Source organism: Manacus vitellinus, unplaced genomic scaffold (assembly GCF_001715985.3).
Source record: "Manacus vitellinus isolate BGI_N305 unplaced genomic scaffold, ASM171598v3 scaffold_12_pilon, whole genome shotgun sequence".
In the NCBI taxonomy this organism is placed as follows: Eukaryota; Metazoa; Chordata; class Aves; order Passeriformes; family Pipridae; genus Manacus; species Manacus vitellinus.
The window spans coordinates 6,159,345-6,176,186 of NW_021938949.1; the positions used below are offsets into that span (position 1 = coordinate 6,159,345).

At 50.2% G+C, this 16,842-nt stretch overlaps 4 protein-coding genes across 4 annotated transcripts; 2 read left to right on the top strand and 2 right to left on the bottom strand.

The window, feature by feature from the left end:
- Positions 1 to 657: 657 nt before the first annotated feature.
- On the top strand, positions 658 to 2,487 carry ATP5MF (ATP synthase membrane subunit f). The gene is made up of 4 exons (XM_018067265.1): positions 658 to 702; positions 793 to 900; positions 1,856 to 1,972; positions 2,313 to 2,487. Exons 1-4 carry the CDS (start codon positions 687 to 689, stop codon positions 2,339 to 2,341), a joined length of 270 nt encoding a protein of 89 aa, XP_017922754.1. The 5' UTR covers positions 658 to 686; the 3' UTR covers positions 2,342 to 2,487.
- Positions 2,488 to 3,060: 573 nt separating this feature from the next.
- Positions 3,061 to 9,445, bottom strand: CPSF4 (cleavage and polyadenylation specific factor 4). The gene is made up of 8 exons (XM_018067264.2): positions 9,167 to 9,445; positions 8,255 to 8,305; positions 7,592 to 7,744; positions 6,709 to 6,804; positions 6,464 to 6,557; positions 5,680 to 5,752; positions 5,043 to 5,135; positions 3,061 to 4,294 (listed from the first exon to the last, which is right to left on the bottom strand). Exons 1-8 carry the CDS (start codon positions 9,267 to 9,269, stop codon positions 4,226 to 4,228), a joined length of 732 nt encoding a protein of 243 aa, XP_017922753.2. The 5' UTR covers positions 9,270 to 9,445; the 3' UTR covers positions 3,061 to 4,225.
- Positions 9,314 to 14,177, top strand: PTCD1 (pentatricopeptide repeat domain 1). The gene is made up of 9 exons (XM_029957828.1): positions 9,314 to 9,493; positions 9,759 to 10,277; positions 10,610 to 10,750; positions 10,950 to 11,168; positions 11,764 to 11,865; positions 12,188 to 12,940; positions 13,181 to 13,297; positions 13,521 to 13,703; positions 13,904 to 14,177. Exons 1-9 carry the CDS (start codon positions 9,314 to 9,316, stop codon positions 14,069 to 14,071), a joined length of 2,382 nt encoding a protein of 793 aa, XP_029813688.1. The 3' UTR covers positions 14,072 to 14,177.
- Positions 14,178 to 14,657: 480 nt separating this feature from the next.
- Positions 14,658 to 16,368, bottom strand: BUD31 (BUD31 homolog). The gene is made up of 4 exons (XM_018067712.2): positions 16,216 to 16,368; positions 15,636 to 15,758; positions 15,275 to 15,441; positions 14,658 to 14,931 (listed from the first exon to the last, which is right to left on the bottom strand). The coding sequence occupies exons 1-4, from the start codon at positions 16,307 to 16,309 to the stop codon at positions 14,881 to 14,883; spliced, it is 435 nt and encodes a 144-aa protein (XP_017923201.1). The 5' UTR covers positions 16,310 to 16,368; the 3' UTR covers positions 14,658 to 14,880.
- Positions 16,369 to 16,842: the final 474 nt, after the last annotated feature.

Sequence of the window (16,842 nt, forward strand, 5' to 3'; positions counted from 1 at the left end):
GATGCTGATGAGGATTTGTGGATTTTTCCTATATATTCTCACAATACGAAGCACCAGCAAGGAGGGCACCGATACCCCACACAGTACATTGGGACTGTCCAAGGCACTGCCCTGGGGCATCAGAGAACAAACACCCTAGGGAGTTGTTTGCCATCCCCTGAGGGGGACCTGCTGGAGCGGGACCAGAGGGAAAACGCCACAGCCCAGGACGGTGCCAGGCTGGCAGTGCCCCCACAAAGCCTGCAGCCCCCATTGGGAACTGACCCCCGGTGAGGAGATCATGGAATCATAAGAGTTTTAAGGGGTTGGAATGGACCTTAAAGATCATCTCGTTCCACTCCCCTGCCATGGGCAGGGCAACCTCCCACTATCCCAGGTTGCTCCAAGACCCGTCCAACCTGGCATTGGACAACCCCAGGAATGGAGCAGCCATAGCTTTTTTGGGCAAACTCTGCTGGGGCCTCACCGCCCTCACAGGGAAGAATTTCTTCCCGACGTCCAACCTGACCTTCCCCCCTCTCAGTTTGTACTCGTTACTCCGCGTCCCGCCCCCAGGGCAGGACGGACCCAGGACCCGCCCTGAGGGGCCCGCGCCCTTCCCAACATGGCGCCGCCCCCTCCCGGCCCCATCCGGGTCCCCCGCCCTCCCTTCCGTGGTGCCCGCGCGCCGCTCCCGCCGCTCCAAGATGGCGCAGCCGCCGGGTGAGTGCGGGGGCTCCAAGGTGACCGCGGCCCCCTCACCCTCCTGCCCTCCCGCCCTCTCACCCCGCTCTCTCCCTCTCCCCGCCGCAGTTCTCCTCAAGGACACGAAGCTGATGGACGTGAAGCTGGGCCAGCTGCCCTCCTGGCTTGCCATGAGGGACTTCACCCCCGGCGGCATCATGGGGGCCTGTCGACGAGGTGAGGGGGGCGCGGAGGGCGAGAATCCCTGAATCCCTTCTCCTGACGGAGCCAGGGAGAGCAGAGCAGCACACAGGCATCTCTGCCTGCCGGAGTGGATGTTGGGTGGGGCGGGGGAGGCGGTTCTGCAGCGCAGGGGCTGCTCCACGGAGGGCTTTGCCTTCCCAGAGCAGTTTCTCCTGTAACACCTCATTCTCCTATCTGTAAATTTGTTTCTCACGTGAACTTTATTCACCAGAGGTTTGTTTTCATAATTCCTTCTCGTATAAAGGGGAAATGGGATGCCCTTAGTCCTGAACCCACTGGCTGAAAATCTCCAAGTTTCCCAACATCACAGGTCAATAAAAAATAATTTTTAAAAGCAGTTGAGCCCTGCAGATGGTACAGAAGGACACAGGGCACTTAAAATCTCTTGGGAAGAGCTTTGACCAGTGTCCTTTGCTGTAGGTACTGATCTCATTCAGGCAGATCCAAACACAAAATATCAAATGCAAGAGTTTGCATTTGATAATACACATATGTACGTATATCATGTATATGCAATGGTATGGAAGAATTAGAGAACTCCAAAGCAGCTTGAACTCATCAAAGTAGATTTAAACACAACATATCAAATGCAAGTGTCTGCATAACGTACATACACCAGTATGAAAGAATTAGATAACTCCTAAGTAGCTTGAGCTCATGAAAGTCACAATAATGTTTAGGGAAAAAATGATAAATGGCTTTTTTTCCCCCTTTTTTTTTTTTTTTTTTAAGGCTTAGGGCTATTAACTTGAGATCACCTTGCTCAACTGATGCACAGGTTGCCTCCTCCCAGACTTACTTCTGAGACTTTCAGATGTGTTTCATTAGAAACAATTTCCTTAAGTTCTGTGAATCCAGGCCACTTCTTTCTGACTCAGGAAAGCCGACAGCTCATCTGGCTGCTCTGAAAACTCTTCTTCCTCCCCAGGTTATGACAGATACTACAATAAATACATCAATGTGAAGAAGGGGGGCCTCGGGGGTATCTCCATGGTGCTGGCTGGGTATGTTGTTCTCAGCTACATCTGGAGCTACAGTCACATCAGTAAGTAAAAACCAGGCTCTCTGTGTGTGCAGGGCAGCTTGGAAGGTTGCTTGGGGTAATAAAAACAATCTGCTGCTGCTTTTAAAAATAAAATGAAAGATTGTGGGTAAACAAACCTAGCATAGAAACCTTGATTGTTTACTTGGTACATTACCAGCTGGCCAGTATTTTCTTGGCAGTGAAGAAAGTTTAGGTCTTGGTGCCTGTCTGACCTGACAGGACTTAGAAAATACATGTTCAGGGAGTTTTTCAGAGTGCTTTCTTGCCTGTAATTTCGGGTGTGGTGGGGTTTTTTTTCCTTGTGACTTGAGCAAAATTAACTTGCTGTGCTTTGCTGCAGAGCACGACCGGCGCAGGAAATACCACTGAGGCACCATCAGAAGGTGAAGGTACAGCTCCTGAACAGCCCTGGCTGCTGGCAGTTACCCTGACAGAAGACATCACAACTATTCATGTTAAATCTGTGCTGTTGTGACCAATAATAAAGTGCTTACACTTTACGTTTCCTGAGCTGACACTCTCCTTAATTGAGTTGTTAATTGTACTGTGCATTCTCGGAGTTTCACCCCTCAGGGTAGGTTCAGAGGTGGTTGGGAAAGCATCTGCTCCTTGGACTGCATTATGAACTGGGAGAACTACTGCCACTGATTTCCTGGCTGATAAAACTAAGCGCTTCCTCCTGGCCATTCCTGGCTGAGAGGATGTGTTTTGATTTGAAAGAATGTCTGAGCTTTAGGTGGCATGTTGGTGTTTCTGGTTCTAAGGCTGTCTCCAGGCTCTGTAGGTATTTGGGCAGTTTTCCATCACTGCAGAGCACTGTCTGAGATGAGACAGGTCTGCAACTCTCATTCTGTCACTGGGATTGTAATGCTCCTTGCCTCAGATAACCCAAAATTTCTATCAAAACTCTACCTGCTTTCACTGCTAAAGCTGGGAGGTCCTTCTGAGTGGGTATAAGCTCACACATCTCAGCCTGGCCACTGTTCAGCCTCTGGGGGCACAAAGTGCTACAAAGAGTGTCTGACCTTAGACTTGAAACTTGCAGTGACTGACTCCACCGTGAAATAACCCAGTCATTCACACCAGCACAGGCTCTTCACTTCTCTTAATCAGATCAAGCCAGATCACCTTGTTCTTAAAGAAAAATAAATTCACAGCCAGCTTTTGCCATCAGTACATTTCAATAAAAACAAAGTATAAAGGCAGGCAGCAAACGAGAGATGGGGTCGAATCAGTAAGGCTCACACTGGGGGGGAAATGTTTTTTTTTTTTCTTTTTTTTTAATACATTTTTTGTCATTGGCCCTTTCAAAATAAGTCTTCTCAAAACAAATGGGGTTTGGGTTTGCAAAAAAATTGCTCTCAAAAGAAATCTCTACCACTTTTAAAAGCAGTGTTCCACAGGAAGATACAGCTCCACTTCCTGCTCTTCTCTAGGCTGTGGGAATCCCTGCTCAGTGTGAGCTGGATGATGGGGGGCAGAGAGAAGGCTCTTCTACTTTCAAGACATGCTCATTTCCCTCCTTGCTTTTTGCAAATGGAAACTGAGCACAGATGCAGCTTTCCTATTAGGATTTTTGTCCTGTTCCTTACTGTCTGGCCGAGAGATTTTGCCAATTTATTCTCCCCTTGATTGGTTCTCACCCAGAAGATTAATTTCTAACCTTCAGTACAGCAAGAAGCACAGAAACAAAGCAAGTGGACACGAGTTTTACTGCCTGATGTACTTGAAGTGTTACGTCAGCCATCAGGACAAGCTTTACCAGGCTGGGCCTGGAAACATGACTTTGCTGTTTAGGAGCTACAGGACAGCAGAATCCCTGTTTCTCACTGAGGAGAAGGCATTGCAAGTGTTAAATTTTCCCAGTCAGTCTTCCTGCTTCCACAGGGAAGGCTGAAACGCTGTAGGTTCTCCAAAGAGAAGTGGCAGAAGGAAAATACTTCAAAGAAACACTGGCCTAAGATGTGTTTACCTGGGGTGCTGCACCAGTAAGGGGTTGGTTTATCTACTGGCTTTTAGATCTACATTTCATCAGGGCTCAATGAAAACAGGCAGAGGTCAAAATCGGTTTTAAAAAGGTTAAAACTTAAAAAAAATTGGAGACAATTACAAAAACGTTGCTTAGCAGCAGCCAGCCTCTGACCAGTTCTTTCAGTAATGGCATTAAAAAACAACCTGATTAATAGCTCCAGACATAGTGCTAGGCAGAAACCTTTCCTCAGTGGCAACAGCAACCTTGCACCTTCTGCTCCTTCACTGTCCACTGAGAAAGGCCAGATGTCCTTTGGTGCATCTGTTGGCATAATGACCTTTTTCTCCACACTGCAAGAGAAAGAGAGACAGGAATTACTACACAGTTACATCTTTTTCCTTCTAGCTGCCTTTATCAAGGTAGCCAGCAACTGTTCCCATTTGGAAGCTTTTCCACAGGTGCAGAATTTAGCAGGTGAAGTGAAATATGTTGTCACAAGGGATATGATCTATGGGGCTGCTTCCACTCCTTGGAGCAAAAGCTGCTTCTGTGCTGGGAGCCAAGTGATGCCACTTTATTATAACCCACTACAAAGCAACACTCACAACCACAAACAGCAAAGGGCTGTAAAACAAGAGGAGAATTTCAACATTTGAGGGTTCCAAGACTACTCCATCTGATATGCACTACATCAGAGACCTGTGGGGACTCTCCTGATCTGCTATCCTGAATTAAACAGAGCAAAGTGCCTCTGAACTTGAGAAAGTCATGAACAGACTCATGACTTTGCACCTTAAAGCCATTCAGAGAATATCCAGAGAAATGCCAATATCTGGTGCAACACCATTTTCCAGATCTGTAATTTGCTTGCAGGTAAAATAATAAGCAGCTGTTAAAGGTCTTCAGTGAAATGGATTCAGACATTTAATACCCCCATCCAATCACAGTGATTTTTACAGGCAGAGTTGACACATATAGTGATGTAACTGCCAAGGCTGATGGAACAGGAAAATCCTTTGCCCTTTTCTAGTGCTGGAGCTGGGGCTTGTGGGGAAAAAACCTTTTGTTTTCCCTCCTCATCCCTCCCCTCTGAATTACCTTGTAGCAGGTGACTTGCTCCAGGGGCCGGGGTCCTCTGTTCCCACTGTTGTTGTTTTGAGACTGCATGACTCCAATGACTTGGGGTGTCCTCTGTTGGTTTGGAGAAGAGTTCTGACTCGTTAAGTGCATCAAGGATAAAGATCTCTGTGGTTGTTATTTTGTTTAGAAGGGAAAAAGAGCACCCCATAATGTCAAATGATCAATTTTCCTCCAAATCTGTGTGTGGGTGCTCTGCCAGCTGGAGCACCAGAGAGAAGAAATCAAGCACTGAGCCTTACAAAGCCCAGAGATCCTGTTTTTCTCTGAAAGCAGATTTGGAGAGCAGGTTTAGGCTGCTAAAATATCATTGCCATCACGGAGGGATGTCACACAGATCACACAAACTGGCAGACTGCTGCACAACCACGTGTGACGTGCTCCTGTGTCGCGTGGGAGTGTTCTGTGACCAGATCTCCGTGTCAAGTTGGAACGATTGTGGGGCTCTCATCACTGTGATGCTCACTCCTTAATTCTCCCTTCCAGACCCAAGAGCCTGAGTGCCCAATTTTGACCACTTGGACAATATATTCTACTTTAAAGCGCTGTGGGAAAGGCTTGAGGGCAGGCGTGTGGGGGAGGCAGGGGAAGTGTGTACCTTTTGCTGTGCTTGTGTCGGCTGAGGCAGTGGTGGTTGCTCTGTGGTTCCCATTGGCAGTTCAAACCGAGGGCTGGTTTAGATGGAAACAAGAAAATTGATTCTCAAATCATATCCCAACGTTTTAGCATCAGCTCAGTCAAGTAAATCCAAAGAACAGAACGTTCAGCCAATTGAATTTGGCTCACAGGAAACAGACCTCCCCCTTTCCACTTCTCTTTCCATGTGTGTAACATCCCTCTGCCTGTGAAGCCTTCTGGAATATAAAACCCTGTGATCCCACTGCACTGACAGCATCTAATCACCACTCCAGAGTCTTACTGGGAGCTCCCTGGAGAGACCCTGCCTCATATCACAGAATGGTTTTGGCTGGAAGGGACCTTAAACCTCATCTTGTTCCACCCCCCTGCCATGGGCAGGGACACCTTCCACTAGCCCAGGTTGCTCCAAGCCCTGTCCAAGCTGGCCTTGGACACTTCCAGGGATGGGGCAGCCCCAGCTTCTCTGGGCAACCTGTGCCAGGGCCTCCCCACCCTCAGAGGGAAAAATTTTTTCTGATATCTAATCTAAACCTACTTTCTTTTGGTTTAAAACCATCCCCCTTGTCCTGTCACTACATGTTCTTGTAAATAGTCTCTCTTTCCTCAGATGAGTAAAAATTTGGCCAAACTAAACCTTGGCCAAACCTCCAAAGCCATTGGGAAGCACTGGAGCACCCTCATTTGACATTTACCAGATTCCAAGGGAAACAGAAGGTTCCAGGCCAGGCCTGGAGCATACTCACTGCATGAATTTACAGGCAGGTCCCTCTGGGCAGAATCCTACCAGGTAATTCACACAAATGACTCTCCGAGTGTGCCGGTGTCTGCAGAGGGGACCTGCAATACAGAGCTCAGCAGTCTCCATCTCATAAATCCCTACCCCAGCACTCAGCAGAGCAAGTACACCAGCAGATCATGCAAAGAGAGAACAGCAACACCCCACCCCTGACTTAGAGCCACAGAAACAGCAGCTGTGTGAGGTACATACCGTGCTTGCAGAAGCCTCTGTCATACCAGGGACAGTCTTTGATCTTAGACTCCGGGTCAATGTGCAAGAATGGACATTCTTTGTTACTGCATTCCCCTGTACCAAAGGCAAACACACTTCTCAGTCAACGGTGCAGGTCTGAGTTCAAAATGACTCTCAAAACATCACCTGGATCGTGTAGCTCCCACAGGGCTGTTGCCAACACTCGTAAATTCAGGCACAACAGTCTTACTGCCTGTCTTAACCTACATGGAGAACACCAAGGATTCATCCCTGGTGAGTAAAGTTCTACCAGACTGGATAATTTATGTGTGCTTTTAAAAACAACAGGGAAACTAAATTTGAAAGAGCAGTCATGATAACAAAACCCAAACATTTAGTGCACCAGAAGCGTGGAGAAACTACAAATTGCACACTAACCTCAATCCAAGGAAACCTACAAGACTGTAGGTTTCTGGCAGCAAATTGCCTCATTATGTCCAGATCTCCAGAGCTGGAAAGCAAGTGCATAAAAGTTTTGCACCCCCATGCCCTCTGCTGCTCATCAACTCCACAAAATAGGTCATGCAAAGACCAGCTGCTCAGCCTACTCATCTCTTACCCCAAAAAATGAACATAAGGCATAAAACTCAGTGAAAACTTGAACTTTCCCCCTCTTCCTGCAAAGGGGACAAGCTCTTGAGAGTGAAGACATCTACAATATGTCACAAAGTTGGGTGGATAATAAGGTGAAGGACTAAGCAGATCTGAAAAAAATGATAATCTAACACCTCATCACACGCAGAAGAACCGGAATGCTCTGAAGATGGATGAGAGGGATGTACCAGGATCCTCTTCACCAGACTCCCACACCAGCAAAGGACAACAAGCAGGGGTTACTTACCAAATTTGGAGTAGAAGTAACACTCAGGCATCTTGGTCATGTCATACTCGTGCAGAAACTCGCACTGGTCTCCCTTTTTGCACAGTCCTCGCAGCCAGTGTTTACAAACAACTGTCTTTTCCCCACTGATGTGTCGGAATGGGCACATGCCCCCTGTGGAAGGACGGATGGGGCAAGGAGAAGGGAGAAGAGAACAATTCAAATACATGTCACAAGGAGGAACAGGGCAACAGCAACACTTTGTTCCCCTCTGCAATAGGGGTTTCAGAAGACATCAGTTGTGATTTCAGCCTTAAGTGACAACAGCAAAAGAGGGAGTTCCAAAAAAGTCTTGTGTAACCCTCTAAAAAAGTCTCCAGCTCTTAATCTTGACAACTGCAAACCACAGCAATTAATCCAGGCACATCCACAGCAAGGTCTGTGTGTGGCAAATTCACACCTTCCTTTAACAGGAGCTTTCCTTATTCACCTCCCCATGTCTTTAAAATATACCATTATTTCCCAAGGGCTGCAGTTATTCCAACATCCTTCAGTTATATCCTCTATCTGTGTTATGCCCTCAGCTTTACTGATCAAGAGTACCATAAACAGAGCTAGAAAATCTGTTTTTTGCCCATCCACCCTGCGGGAATAATTGCATTTCCACCCTTCCATATGACTTGCCTTTTCCACATGCCGCCTTTAAAAAGAACTCACAGACAGCCGCGCCCGATTCTGTGGAGAACAAGGAAATACAGTTAATTTCAACAAAGCTTCGTGGCAGCTTTTTAATTATTTCTCCCTAGAAAGACAATCTGGTCCTCAACATCGAAGGAAAAGCAGCGTTTTGGTTTGGGGAATTTACTTTCCTTGTTCAAGCCTGGCCCTTCACAAATATCTCTAATTTTCTTGGGGGCACCAAGGGGAATTTGCAGAGATTTGGTGGTGCTTGTTTTGTTTTTTCAGCTATTTTGGTTTTGTTGATTGGGTTGTCCTCTGCCATTAAGTCAATCATGTCAATAAATCACAGAATATTCTGAGTTGGAAGGGACCCACAAGGACCATTGAAGTCCAACTCCTGAACCCTTTACCTACAGTCCTGGCCTTAATAGGTTTATAGTTTTTAACCAGAACAGCCTGAAACAACCATTAGCATGTTATCCCTTACTGATCCTGACCAATAGGAATGTTCAAGGGAGTTAAAACAAAACTTTAGTAGACTAGCCAAAAAAATCCAGCAAACTACGAGACTCCTGAGTCTGTTTGTGTCAGACTGAAGGAAAAGGTTTAGAGACTCAGCCACAGATAAAGCTAAAGATGACAACTCCCTGCCATTCAAAATGCTTCATGTATCAAGAAGTGATGAAAGGAGAAACATAAAGTACTGTACTAACGAGAGTTTTTGTTAAGTAAAAAACAAAAACATCTAGATTAGGACAGACACCTCATGGGAAAGCGGAAGTTGGGTGGATCTGAGGATAAGACCCGAGGAAGACCCTGAGATCCCTGGAAACCTCCCACCCAGCCCAGCCCAGCCTCCTCAGCCTCACAGTCCCAGCGGCCCCAGCACCCAGGGAAGAGAGACCCCACACGCACTGTCCATGCCAGGAAAGGGCAGCGGCTGCGCCCCCAGCTGCTGCTCCACGGCCAGCTCCAGGTCGAACGTGATGTGGTCCACGCTGGCGATGAGCTCCTGCATGGTGGCAGCTGGGGGCCGCGGGCAGCGAGAGGGTAAGGGGCGGAATGGTGGCGTGGTGGGCCGCGGCGGCCGGGCGGGCCGGGCGGGCCGGCGCCGGCCGCGCTCCGCTTCCGCGCCGGGCAGTTGCTGCGGTGAGGGGAGGCGGCGGCGGCGAGCCCCGTGGCGCCCGCGCCGCCCGCACCGCGGAAATGACGGGACCACGGCGGGCACGGCCCGCCCGGCGGGCAAGCGCGCGCGCTCCCGCCAATCAGCGCCCGCGGGCGCCGCGTCCCGGCGGGCAGCGCGCGCGCTCACGCCGCCAATAGAGGCCACCCGCCGCGGACACGCTCCTTTTCCGCGCGCGCAGGCGCCGAGGTCAGAGGAGGGCGGGGCGGGGCGGGGCGACGGTTGCCTGTGAGGGGCGCGGGCCCTCTCCCGCTCCCCCTGTCCGCCGCTCCGGCTGCCGGCCCGCTTCGGGTCCCACTTCGGTTTCCGGTCTGGTCCCGCGAGGTCCCGGCTCCGCTCCGCGCTCCGAACCCCGCTCGGGTCCCTCCTCATCCGGGGGCAGCGGGCACACCAGTGAGCTCCTGCGGGCTCCTCGTCCCGCGCTGGGCCGTCGGTGCCTCCCCCGCTGTGCTGCGGGCGCGGGGCGCGGCCCCGGGGGTGGCTGCCGGGCGCGGCCCACGTTCTGTCCCGGCCCCCGGGCAGGCCCCGCTGACGAGCGGCTGTGCAGCTCTCACAGCCCTCCTGCAAACTGCCGCGGGAGCGGCCCACCAGGGACATCGGTGCTGGCAGCTGTCAACTGGGCATGCCCCCGAGGAGGAGGAGGATGATGAAGGCGTGGAGTTCGGGACGCTGTCTGATAAGTTTTCCTCTAGAAAGTATTACCACAAAGCCTCATCACGCTTTTGGGATTTAAAGCTTCAAGAAGAGGGGGAGGAAGAACCAGAAAGAAAACCTCGACGCGGCCCTAAGAACACACCGTACTGGTACTTCCTACGGTGCAAGGCCCTCATCAAAGAGGACAAGGTTTGGTCCCAGTTCTTCTCTCTTTTTTTAATATCACTGATGAAAGATGCAGGGATGGGGCAGCCCCAGCTTCTCTGGGCAGCCTGTGCCAGGGCCTCACCACCCTCCCAGGGAAGAATTTCTTCCTGATCTAAATATCCCCTTTTTCAGCTTAAAGCCATTCCCTCTTGTCCTGTCACCACGTGCCCTGTCAAAAGTCCCTCTCCAGCCTTTGTATGAGGAACCCCACGCTCTGTAGGACTTCTACTGCTATCTGCCCACAGCTGCACGCTTTAATATCCATTGTAATTCATTCTCTTGGTCCTTATCGTGGATTTTCCTCTTTCCTGTAGCTGGCAGAGGCTCTGGAGCTGTTTGAGGTGCAGATGCTGAAGGAGGAGCGTGTCCAGCCGGCGGAAAGCAATTACACCGTTCTCATTGGTGGCTGTGGCAGGGTTGGCTATGTGAAAAAGGCATTCAGGCTCTACAATGACGTAGGTTTAAGTTGTCTCTCAAAACTAATTTTTCCAAACTAAAACCGTTCCAAACATTCAATCGCTTCACTTTGTCTCCAAAACGCCTTTGAGTGAAGCGTTGGCACCTTCTTAGCCTGAAACTCTTAGAAGCAAGTTAAAAAGTTCTACAAGCCCTGCCTTAAGGAAGCAAGTTCAACTGCTCCTTCTCTTCCCCTAGATGAAAAAACGAGGGTTGGTCCCCACGGAGGCCACTTACACGGCCCTGTTCAACGCCTGTGCCGAGTCGCCGTGGAAGGACTCGGGGCTGCAGAGCGCCCTGAAACTGCGGCAGCAGCTGCAGAGCAAGAACGAGGAGCTGAACCTCATCACCTACCACGCCCTGCTCAAGGTCTGCGCCCTCTGCTCGGACCTCAAGATGTGCTTCGATGTGCTCAAGGTAAACAGGTCGTTTTTCCCACGTTAAACCTGGTCTGCTGTGGTTAAAGCTCCTGGAAGTCGTCATGTCTTTTTAATTTCCTTTTCAGCAGTGAGAACGGCAGGTCATGTGTTTGTGTTTCATTGAGCCTTCATTCTCCTGCAGTGAAATTCTACATACCAAACACAAAGTACCTAAAAAGAGGCAGCTTTGGCTTTAAAATTGGTCAGGTGTTATAAAAATAACATGAGGTGTGTCAGAAACTTACCAAACAAAGTTTCTGTGGAGTTCGCCCATACCGTCTCTGTCTCCCCTCCTCGTTTTGGACACCTGTATATTGATACCTGGCTCCTTTTAGGGCTCTTACAGCAGCTCTTCTCAGAAGGGCCAGTCTGGGAATAGCTAACAGATTGTTGTTTCTGCCTCCAGATTCCCCATACCTCCCATAAGGATCTGGGCATGTTTCAGGGCTCTCTTTCTCCTGGAGCAGTGGTTCTGTTCACCCTATGCCTTGTTTCTTCTCTTTCCCCAGAAAATGACAGTAGAATCAGAGCTTCACAGCCAACTGCACCAGACTGGATAACTGGGAAGTTTAATGTTTTCTCTGCTTTTTTAGGAGATTGTGCAGAAGGGGCATGTCCTGACAGCTGAGACCTTCAGCTTCCTTCTCATGAGCTGCATAAAGGACAGTGAAAACGGGTTCCGATACGCCTTGCAGGTGTGTCCTCATGTTCCAACTGGGAGGGGGAAGTGCTGTATTGTAACTCATCACTTGAACACAGTGGGTGGCTCAGGGCTGGTGAAATGGGAGGAGCTCAGCTCCTCCTAGGACAAGTTCAGAGAACTAGACTTCCACCAGGATATCCTGTACGCTGGTGAACAGCCCTGGATCATCTCACAGGGCTCCACTAACTCGAGGTCACTGTCCTTGTTGTGCTGTAAACTCTGCACACAGATCCCATTGACAGATGTGCCTACAGCCTGCTAGACATGCTGCTGTTATTTAATATCACATCAGGTGTGCATCTTCCCCTCTTCAGGTCTGGAAAGAAATGACTAAACTTGGGATAAAGGGCAACAGCCACACCTACAACCTGATGCTGCGCGCGGCGAGAGACTGCGGGATCGGCGACCCCGTCCTGGCCTCTGAACTCCTGCTCAGACCCCCTGAGAACTCACCTCAGCTACAGCTCCCACCTGGGAAGCGGAAGGAAAGGATGAGAAATTGGAGGAAGAAGGGATCAGAGAGTGTTGCTGTCCAGCTGGATGTGGAAGCTATGGAAAAGCAATTATTTCAGGAGAGCTCGGTGCAGCCCGAGGAACCGATTCAGCAACAAAATAAAGATGTGAATCAGGCTGAAGAAGAACCAGGTGCTCCTGACAGCCCCAGTGTCACCCACAGCAGGGCTGGAGCCTTGATGAGGAGAGACCACAGGGAGATGGAGCTGGAACAGGCACACCCAAGCCAGGAGCTGCCTTTCTGCAACCTGCCCAACTTGCTGGATTCCAGGATGCCTGACGCAGCCGTGGTTTCCTTGGGGACAGTGGCCACACCATCCCACAGGCTGGCTTTGATGGGGGACGTGGAGGGATTCTTGAACAAAATGAAAAAGGACAATGCAGAGCCCAACATTAAAACATTCACGTTATTGGCTGAGCTGGTGGAGCCCCAAAGCCCCTCAGAGTCCTCCTTGCTGGCACTGCTGGATGAGCATAAAGTGAAAGTAGATGTGACCTTCTTTAACACTTTAATAAGGAAGAAAAGCAAACAGGGAGACCTGGAGGGAGCAAAGGTGAGAGAAAAACCTCAGAACCAGCTCTCTCACCACCTCCTTGTCTCACACCTCCTGTGTTTTGCTGTGAGACCCATTTCTCTGTCCATGACAGAAACTGGGATCTCACATTTTTCCACAAACTGGTACTTGGGTTAATTTCTAAGTATTTATGGATTCCATTCTAGCACATCCAGCTCCCTGTCTGGAAAGCTATAGTGATGCTTTTTGGGAACTGATGCCAAGACTTGTATCTTGCAGAGTGTGCTGCCAGCTCTGGTGAAGAGGGGACTGTCACCCAACCTCCAGACATTCTGTAACTTGGCAATTGCTTGCCACCAGGAGAAGGATGGACTGCAGCTCCTCTCGGATTTGAAGGTAATCAAAGAAAAATCCTCTGCTGCTTGGGGTTCAAGCTGCAGGGAGAGGCAAAATGAAGGGTTAATGCTGCTAAAATACCTGCTGAGGTTTTTGTGGCAGGTAGTTGTGTTCTCACTTCCAGGGAGCTGTGCTCCTTGTGTGAGAAGGAGGCTTTTCCTTCTTGGAGTTCTGCACTAGTCAGCAGATAAAAAAGTTTAACTGCAGCATTTGTGGTTTCCAGAGGTCTGGAATAACTCCCAACAAGTACATCTACAGCACCCTCATTGCTGGTGCTGTGAGGAAGCTGGATTACAGTTACCTGACAGAGATCCTGCGGGACATGAGGAACAACGAGGTGGCTCCCAACGAGGTGATCATCCGCCAGCTGGAGTTCGCAGCACAGTATCCCCCAAAATTCGACAGGGTAAGGAGCCAGCACTGCTCAGAGTGTGAAGGGGTCACAAAGGACAGCAGCAAGGGAGGGGAATCATAGATGCCTGAGTTTCCTTTGGGTTTGTCTGATCTGGCTGACATGATCACTCTTTCTTCGGTAGCAGCTTGTAGCTCTCTCGGTACTGAAGTGAGTTCTTGTCTAACAGAAACCTGTTGGATTTCTGTTTGCAGTACAAGTCCAGGAACCCATACCTGGAGAAGATTGATGGTTTCCGTGGCTACTACCACCGGTGGTTAAAAGTTATGGCTGGAGAGGAGACCCCCCACCCCTGGGCCAAATACAGGACAGCCAAACGTGGGGTGCAGGACAGCGAGGCCGAGGCTGTGCAGGAACAGTGAGCAGGAGGAGGGCATTTCAAGTTCTTCCAGCACAAGGAACATGCATGAATTGCTGCTTCAAACTGCTTGTAGTAAAGCTGCTTCTACATAATAAAATATTTTGTTTTAAGGAGAAGCAAATACGTTTTCAGTGGATTTCCTTAAGAGGATTAGACAGGCTGTAGTTCAGCAAACCCTGTGCTTAACAAGGAAGAAGCAAAATCAGATTGAACAGGGCTTTAACTCAGTGCTGGTTTTGACTGTGTTCTGTGTTCTGTCACTTCACATGTGACCTGTAAGTCTCTAGACTGCTGGCATTCCTGAAAGGATCTATGCATTAATTCCAGGGTACACACCTCAGCAGAGAATTCCAGTGAAATTCAGCTGCCACCTACACAAGGTCAGGGAGGAGCTCAAATCCAATTGGATGCTGGGAAACTATTATTTTCTTTCCAAACAGCCTTTTAAACTCAAGTTAGTTGAGAAAGAGGGGTGAGAGCTGGTTGAAAACCAACCCACATTCAGAACAACCTTCAAACCAAGCACCCAGAACACATCCAACAGGAGAAAGGGGGCACAGGAATGTTTTGCCAGAACATGACACCACTCTCAGGAAGGCAAACTTTATTTTAAAATAAATGGCTACACAAAACCCTACTCCAGAGCACCCCCTCCCTCCCATTTATGCAGGATCCAGGTGATTATGCTGCTGCTTTAATCACTTTACAGAAATATCCCATCCCAGAAAGTGGTGCAATTGCACTCATAGTCCATTGAGAAGGAGGAGGACATCCCTCAGAGTTCCCAAAGCAGTCTGATGACCAAAGGCTTCACCCAGAACAGCCTCTGCATCCACAGTGAGTGCACTCAATGATTCTGCCCTGAAAAAGGAACACGAGGAAGGTGTTTCAGCCAAGCTACAGACAGAGCAGGCTCAGGCCTTGAGGCAGGGAAGGGCTGTGTGTGGGAAGGGTTTCTACTGGCTAGCTTTCTGTTATTTCCCATACTTTAACAACTTTAAATGAGTGCCAAAGCTGATAGTAACTTTAGAACCAACTAGACACCAACTCTACCAACACAGGTAGCAAATGAGTAGAGGTAGGAAAAGGTGGAGGAAACTACCAGGAATAACAGCACAACCTCCTCTGCTGTCCCTGACCTCAGAGAAGCCAGACCAGGTCCTACAAAGGTCCAGACCAGCAGAGGAACAAGCTGCACACTCACCACTTCCAGCTTGCTTTTGGGGACCCTGCAGATGCAGTTGGTTCCGAAGTTGGTGTCCCGTGTCTGGATGCAGCGCAGGCAGCACAGGTTCTCATAGCCCTGCTTCTTCCACTTGGCAATCAGGTTCTTGTCAGCATAGCCCTCCTTGATGCAGTACTCGTAGAGCTCTGGGGAGGGGCAGACATCACCACAGGGAGGTGTTGGAACACTCAGGAGTTACTGGCTGTAGTAACCAGCTGCCCAGCCTTCCCTCCACCCTCCCTCCCCACAAACCTGATCCTTCCCACCAGCTCCCAGTTCAGGTGCATCCACAGGTCACACATCGCTCCAGTCTTCCCCTGCCCAAGCCCTGCCCTCTCACCTCTGCTGATGGCTTTCCTCTTGTAGAAGAGGTCGAAGATATAACGTGTTTTCTGGTGGTGGATTCTGAAGATGGGCCACAGGGATTCCACTTTCCTCTTCCCCTCGTGTGGCTCTGTCTCCGCTGGGAGGGAACACAAACACCAGGGTTCAGCTGGCAAATTATTTCCTCAGTCACTTGGCAATAAACTGGTCCAAGGGCACTCATAACTTTAATATGTGCCAGGGATAAGACTGAGATTAATGGGAGAAGACTCAAATTAAAGGGGCCTGACCTGGAACAGTTCCTTTAGGGAATAAACTGACTGGCAGTGGGGTGAGTGACCCACACTGGGATGGTGGGTGACTTCATGCCTGGACAAGAACTACAAGTCTTTCCACACCCAAGGGAGCTCCAGCCCTAAACTAACCTGTAGCCAAAGCTCTGTGCTCTGTAACCTGAGCTCATACTAAACCCAGGGACCAGCCCTGGCCCAGGCTCAGCAGCACAGGACAGAGCAGGTCCATCTGTACATGCAGGGCAAGCTGAGCTTCGTGAAGCAGCTCCCTGGAGCTTGTTCTGGGGTCACAGCCCCACTCACCTTCTCTCATCTTCTGATCCAGCTCATCCAGCGTGGGCTCAATGAGCTCCCACCCGTCTGGGGGGGGCTTCCTGCTCCTCTTCACTTTGGGCATTGCCTCAGGAACGGAGGGGGAAAGGCGAGGGCTCGAGGGTCTGCCTGCACCGCCTTGGGATCACTGGGGAAAACCAAAGGAAAGCAGTTGCCAGATATGTTTCTCCTGAGGCTTCTGTGCCCTTTTCCTGTTTTCCTCTTCGAGGGTAAAAACGAGCTTCGCGAAGCTCATGAGAGGGGTGGAATCCCTGTGTTTGCTGCACAGTAAATCGGGTTTTCTCCTCCCCCACCCCGGGCCACCCGAGGCGACAGCTCCGGGAGCTCCGGTGACAGCGGGGCGAGGCCCCGGGCCCGGCACCGACGGCCCAGAGCGGAACCCGGGGGCGCTGGGGGAGAGGAGAGGCCGCGGATCCCGATCCCGATTCCTGTCCCGGCCCCGCTCCCTGCTCCAGTCCCGATCCCAGTTCCTGTCCCGATCCCGATTCTTGTCCCGGTCCCGCTCCCTGTTCTGATCGCGGTCCCGATCCCAGTCCCTGTCCTGATCCCTGTCCCGGTTCCGGCCCCGCTCCCTGTTCTGGTCACGGTTCCAGTCCC

What these genes read in the sequence shown, in the direction of transcription:
- ATP5MF (XM_018067265.1), top strand. An exon ending in CATGGGGGCCTGTCGACGAG is followed by an intron (nt 901 to 1,855) that starts GTGAGGGGGGCG and finishes CTTCCTCCCCAG; the next exon opens with GTTATGACAGATACTACAAT. An exon ending in CTGGAGCTACAGTCACATCA is followed by an intron (nt 1,973 to 2,312) that starts GTAAGTAAAAAC and finishes GCTTTGCTGCAG; the next exon opens with AGCACGACCGGCGCAGGAAA.
- CPSF4 (XM_018067264.2), bottom strand. Translation starts at nt 9,269, where the DNA reads ATGCAGGAGCTCATCGCCAGCGTGGACCACATCACGTTCGACCTGGAG. An exon ending in GCCCTTTCCTGGCATGGACA is followed by an intron (nt 8,306 to 9,166) that starts GTGCGTGTGGGG and finishes TGTTCTCCACAG; the next exon opens with AATCGGGCGCGGCTGTCTGT. An exon ending in CCTGCCTGTAAATTCATGCA is followed by an intron (nt 5,753 to 6,463) that starts GTGAGTATGCTC and finishes CATCTAAACCAG; the next exon opens with CCCTCGGTTTGAACTGCCAA.
- PTCD1 (XM_029957828.1), top strand. Translation starts at nt 9,314, where the DNA reads ATGGTGGCGTGGTGGGCCGCGGCGGCCGGGCGGGCCGGGCGGGCCGGC. An exon ending in CATTCAGGCTCTACAATGAC is followed by an intron (nt 10,751 to 10,949) that starts GTAGGTTTAAGT and finishes CTCTTCCCCTAG; the next exon opens with ATGAAAAAACGAGGGTTGGT. An exon ending in AGCTCCTCTCGGATTTGAAG is followed by an intron (nt 13,298 to 13,520) that starts GTAATCAAAGAA and finishes TGTGGTTTCCAG; the next exon opens with AGGTCTGGAATAACTCCCAA.
- BUD31 (XM_018067712.2), bottom strand. Translation starts at nt 16,309, where the DNA reads ATGCCCAAAGTGAAGAGGAGCAGGAAGCCCCCCCCAGACGGGTGGGAG. An exon ending in GGATCAGAAGATGAGAGAAG is followed by an intron (nt 15,759 to 16,215) that starts GTGAGTGGGGCT and finishes GTTCCCTCCCAG; the next exon opens with CGGAGACAGAGCCACACGAG. An exon ending in CCAAAAGCAAGCTGGAAGTG is followed by an intron (nt 14,932 to 15,274) that starts GTGAGTGTGCAG and finishes TTCCTTTTTCAG; the next exon opens with GGCAGAATCATTGAGTGCAC.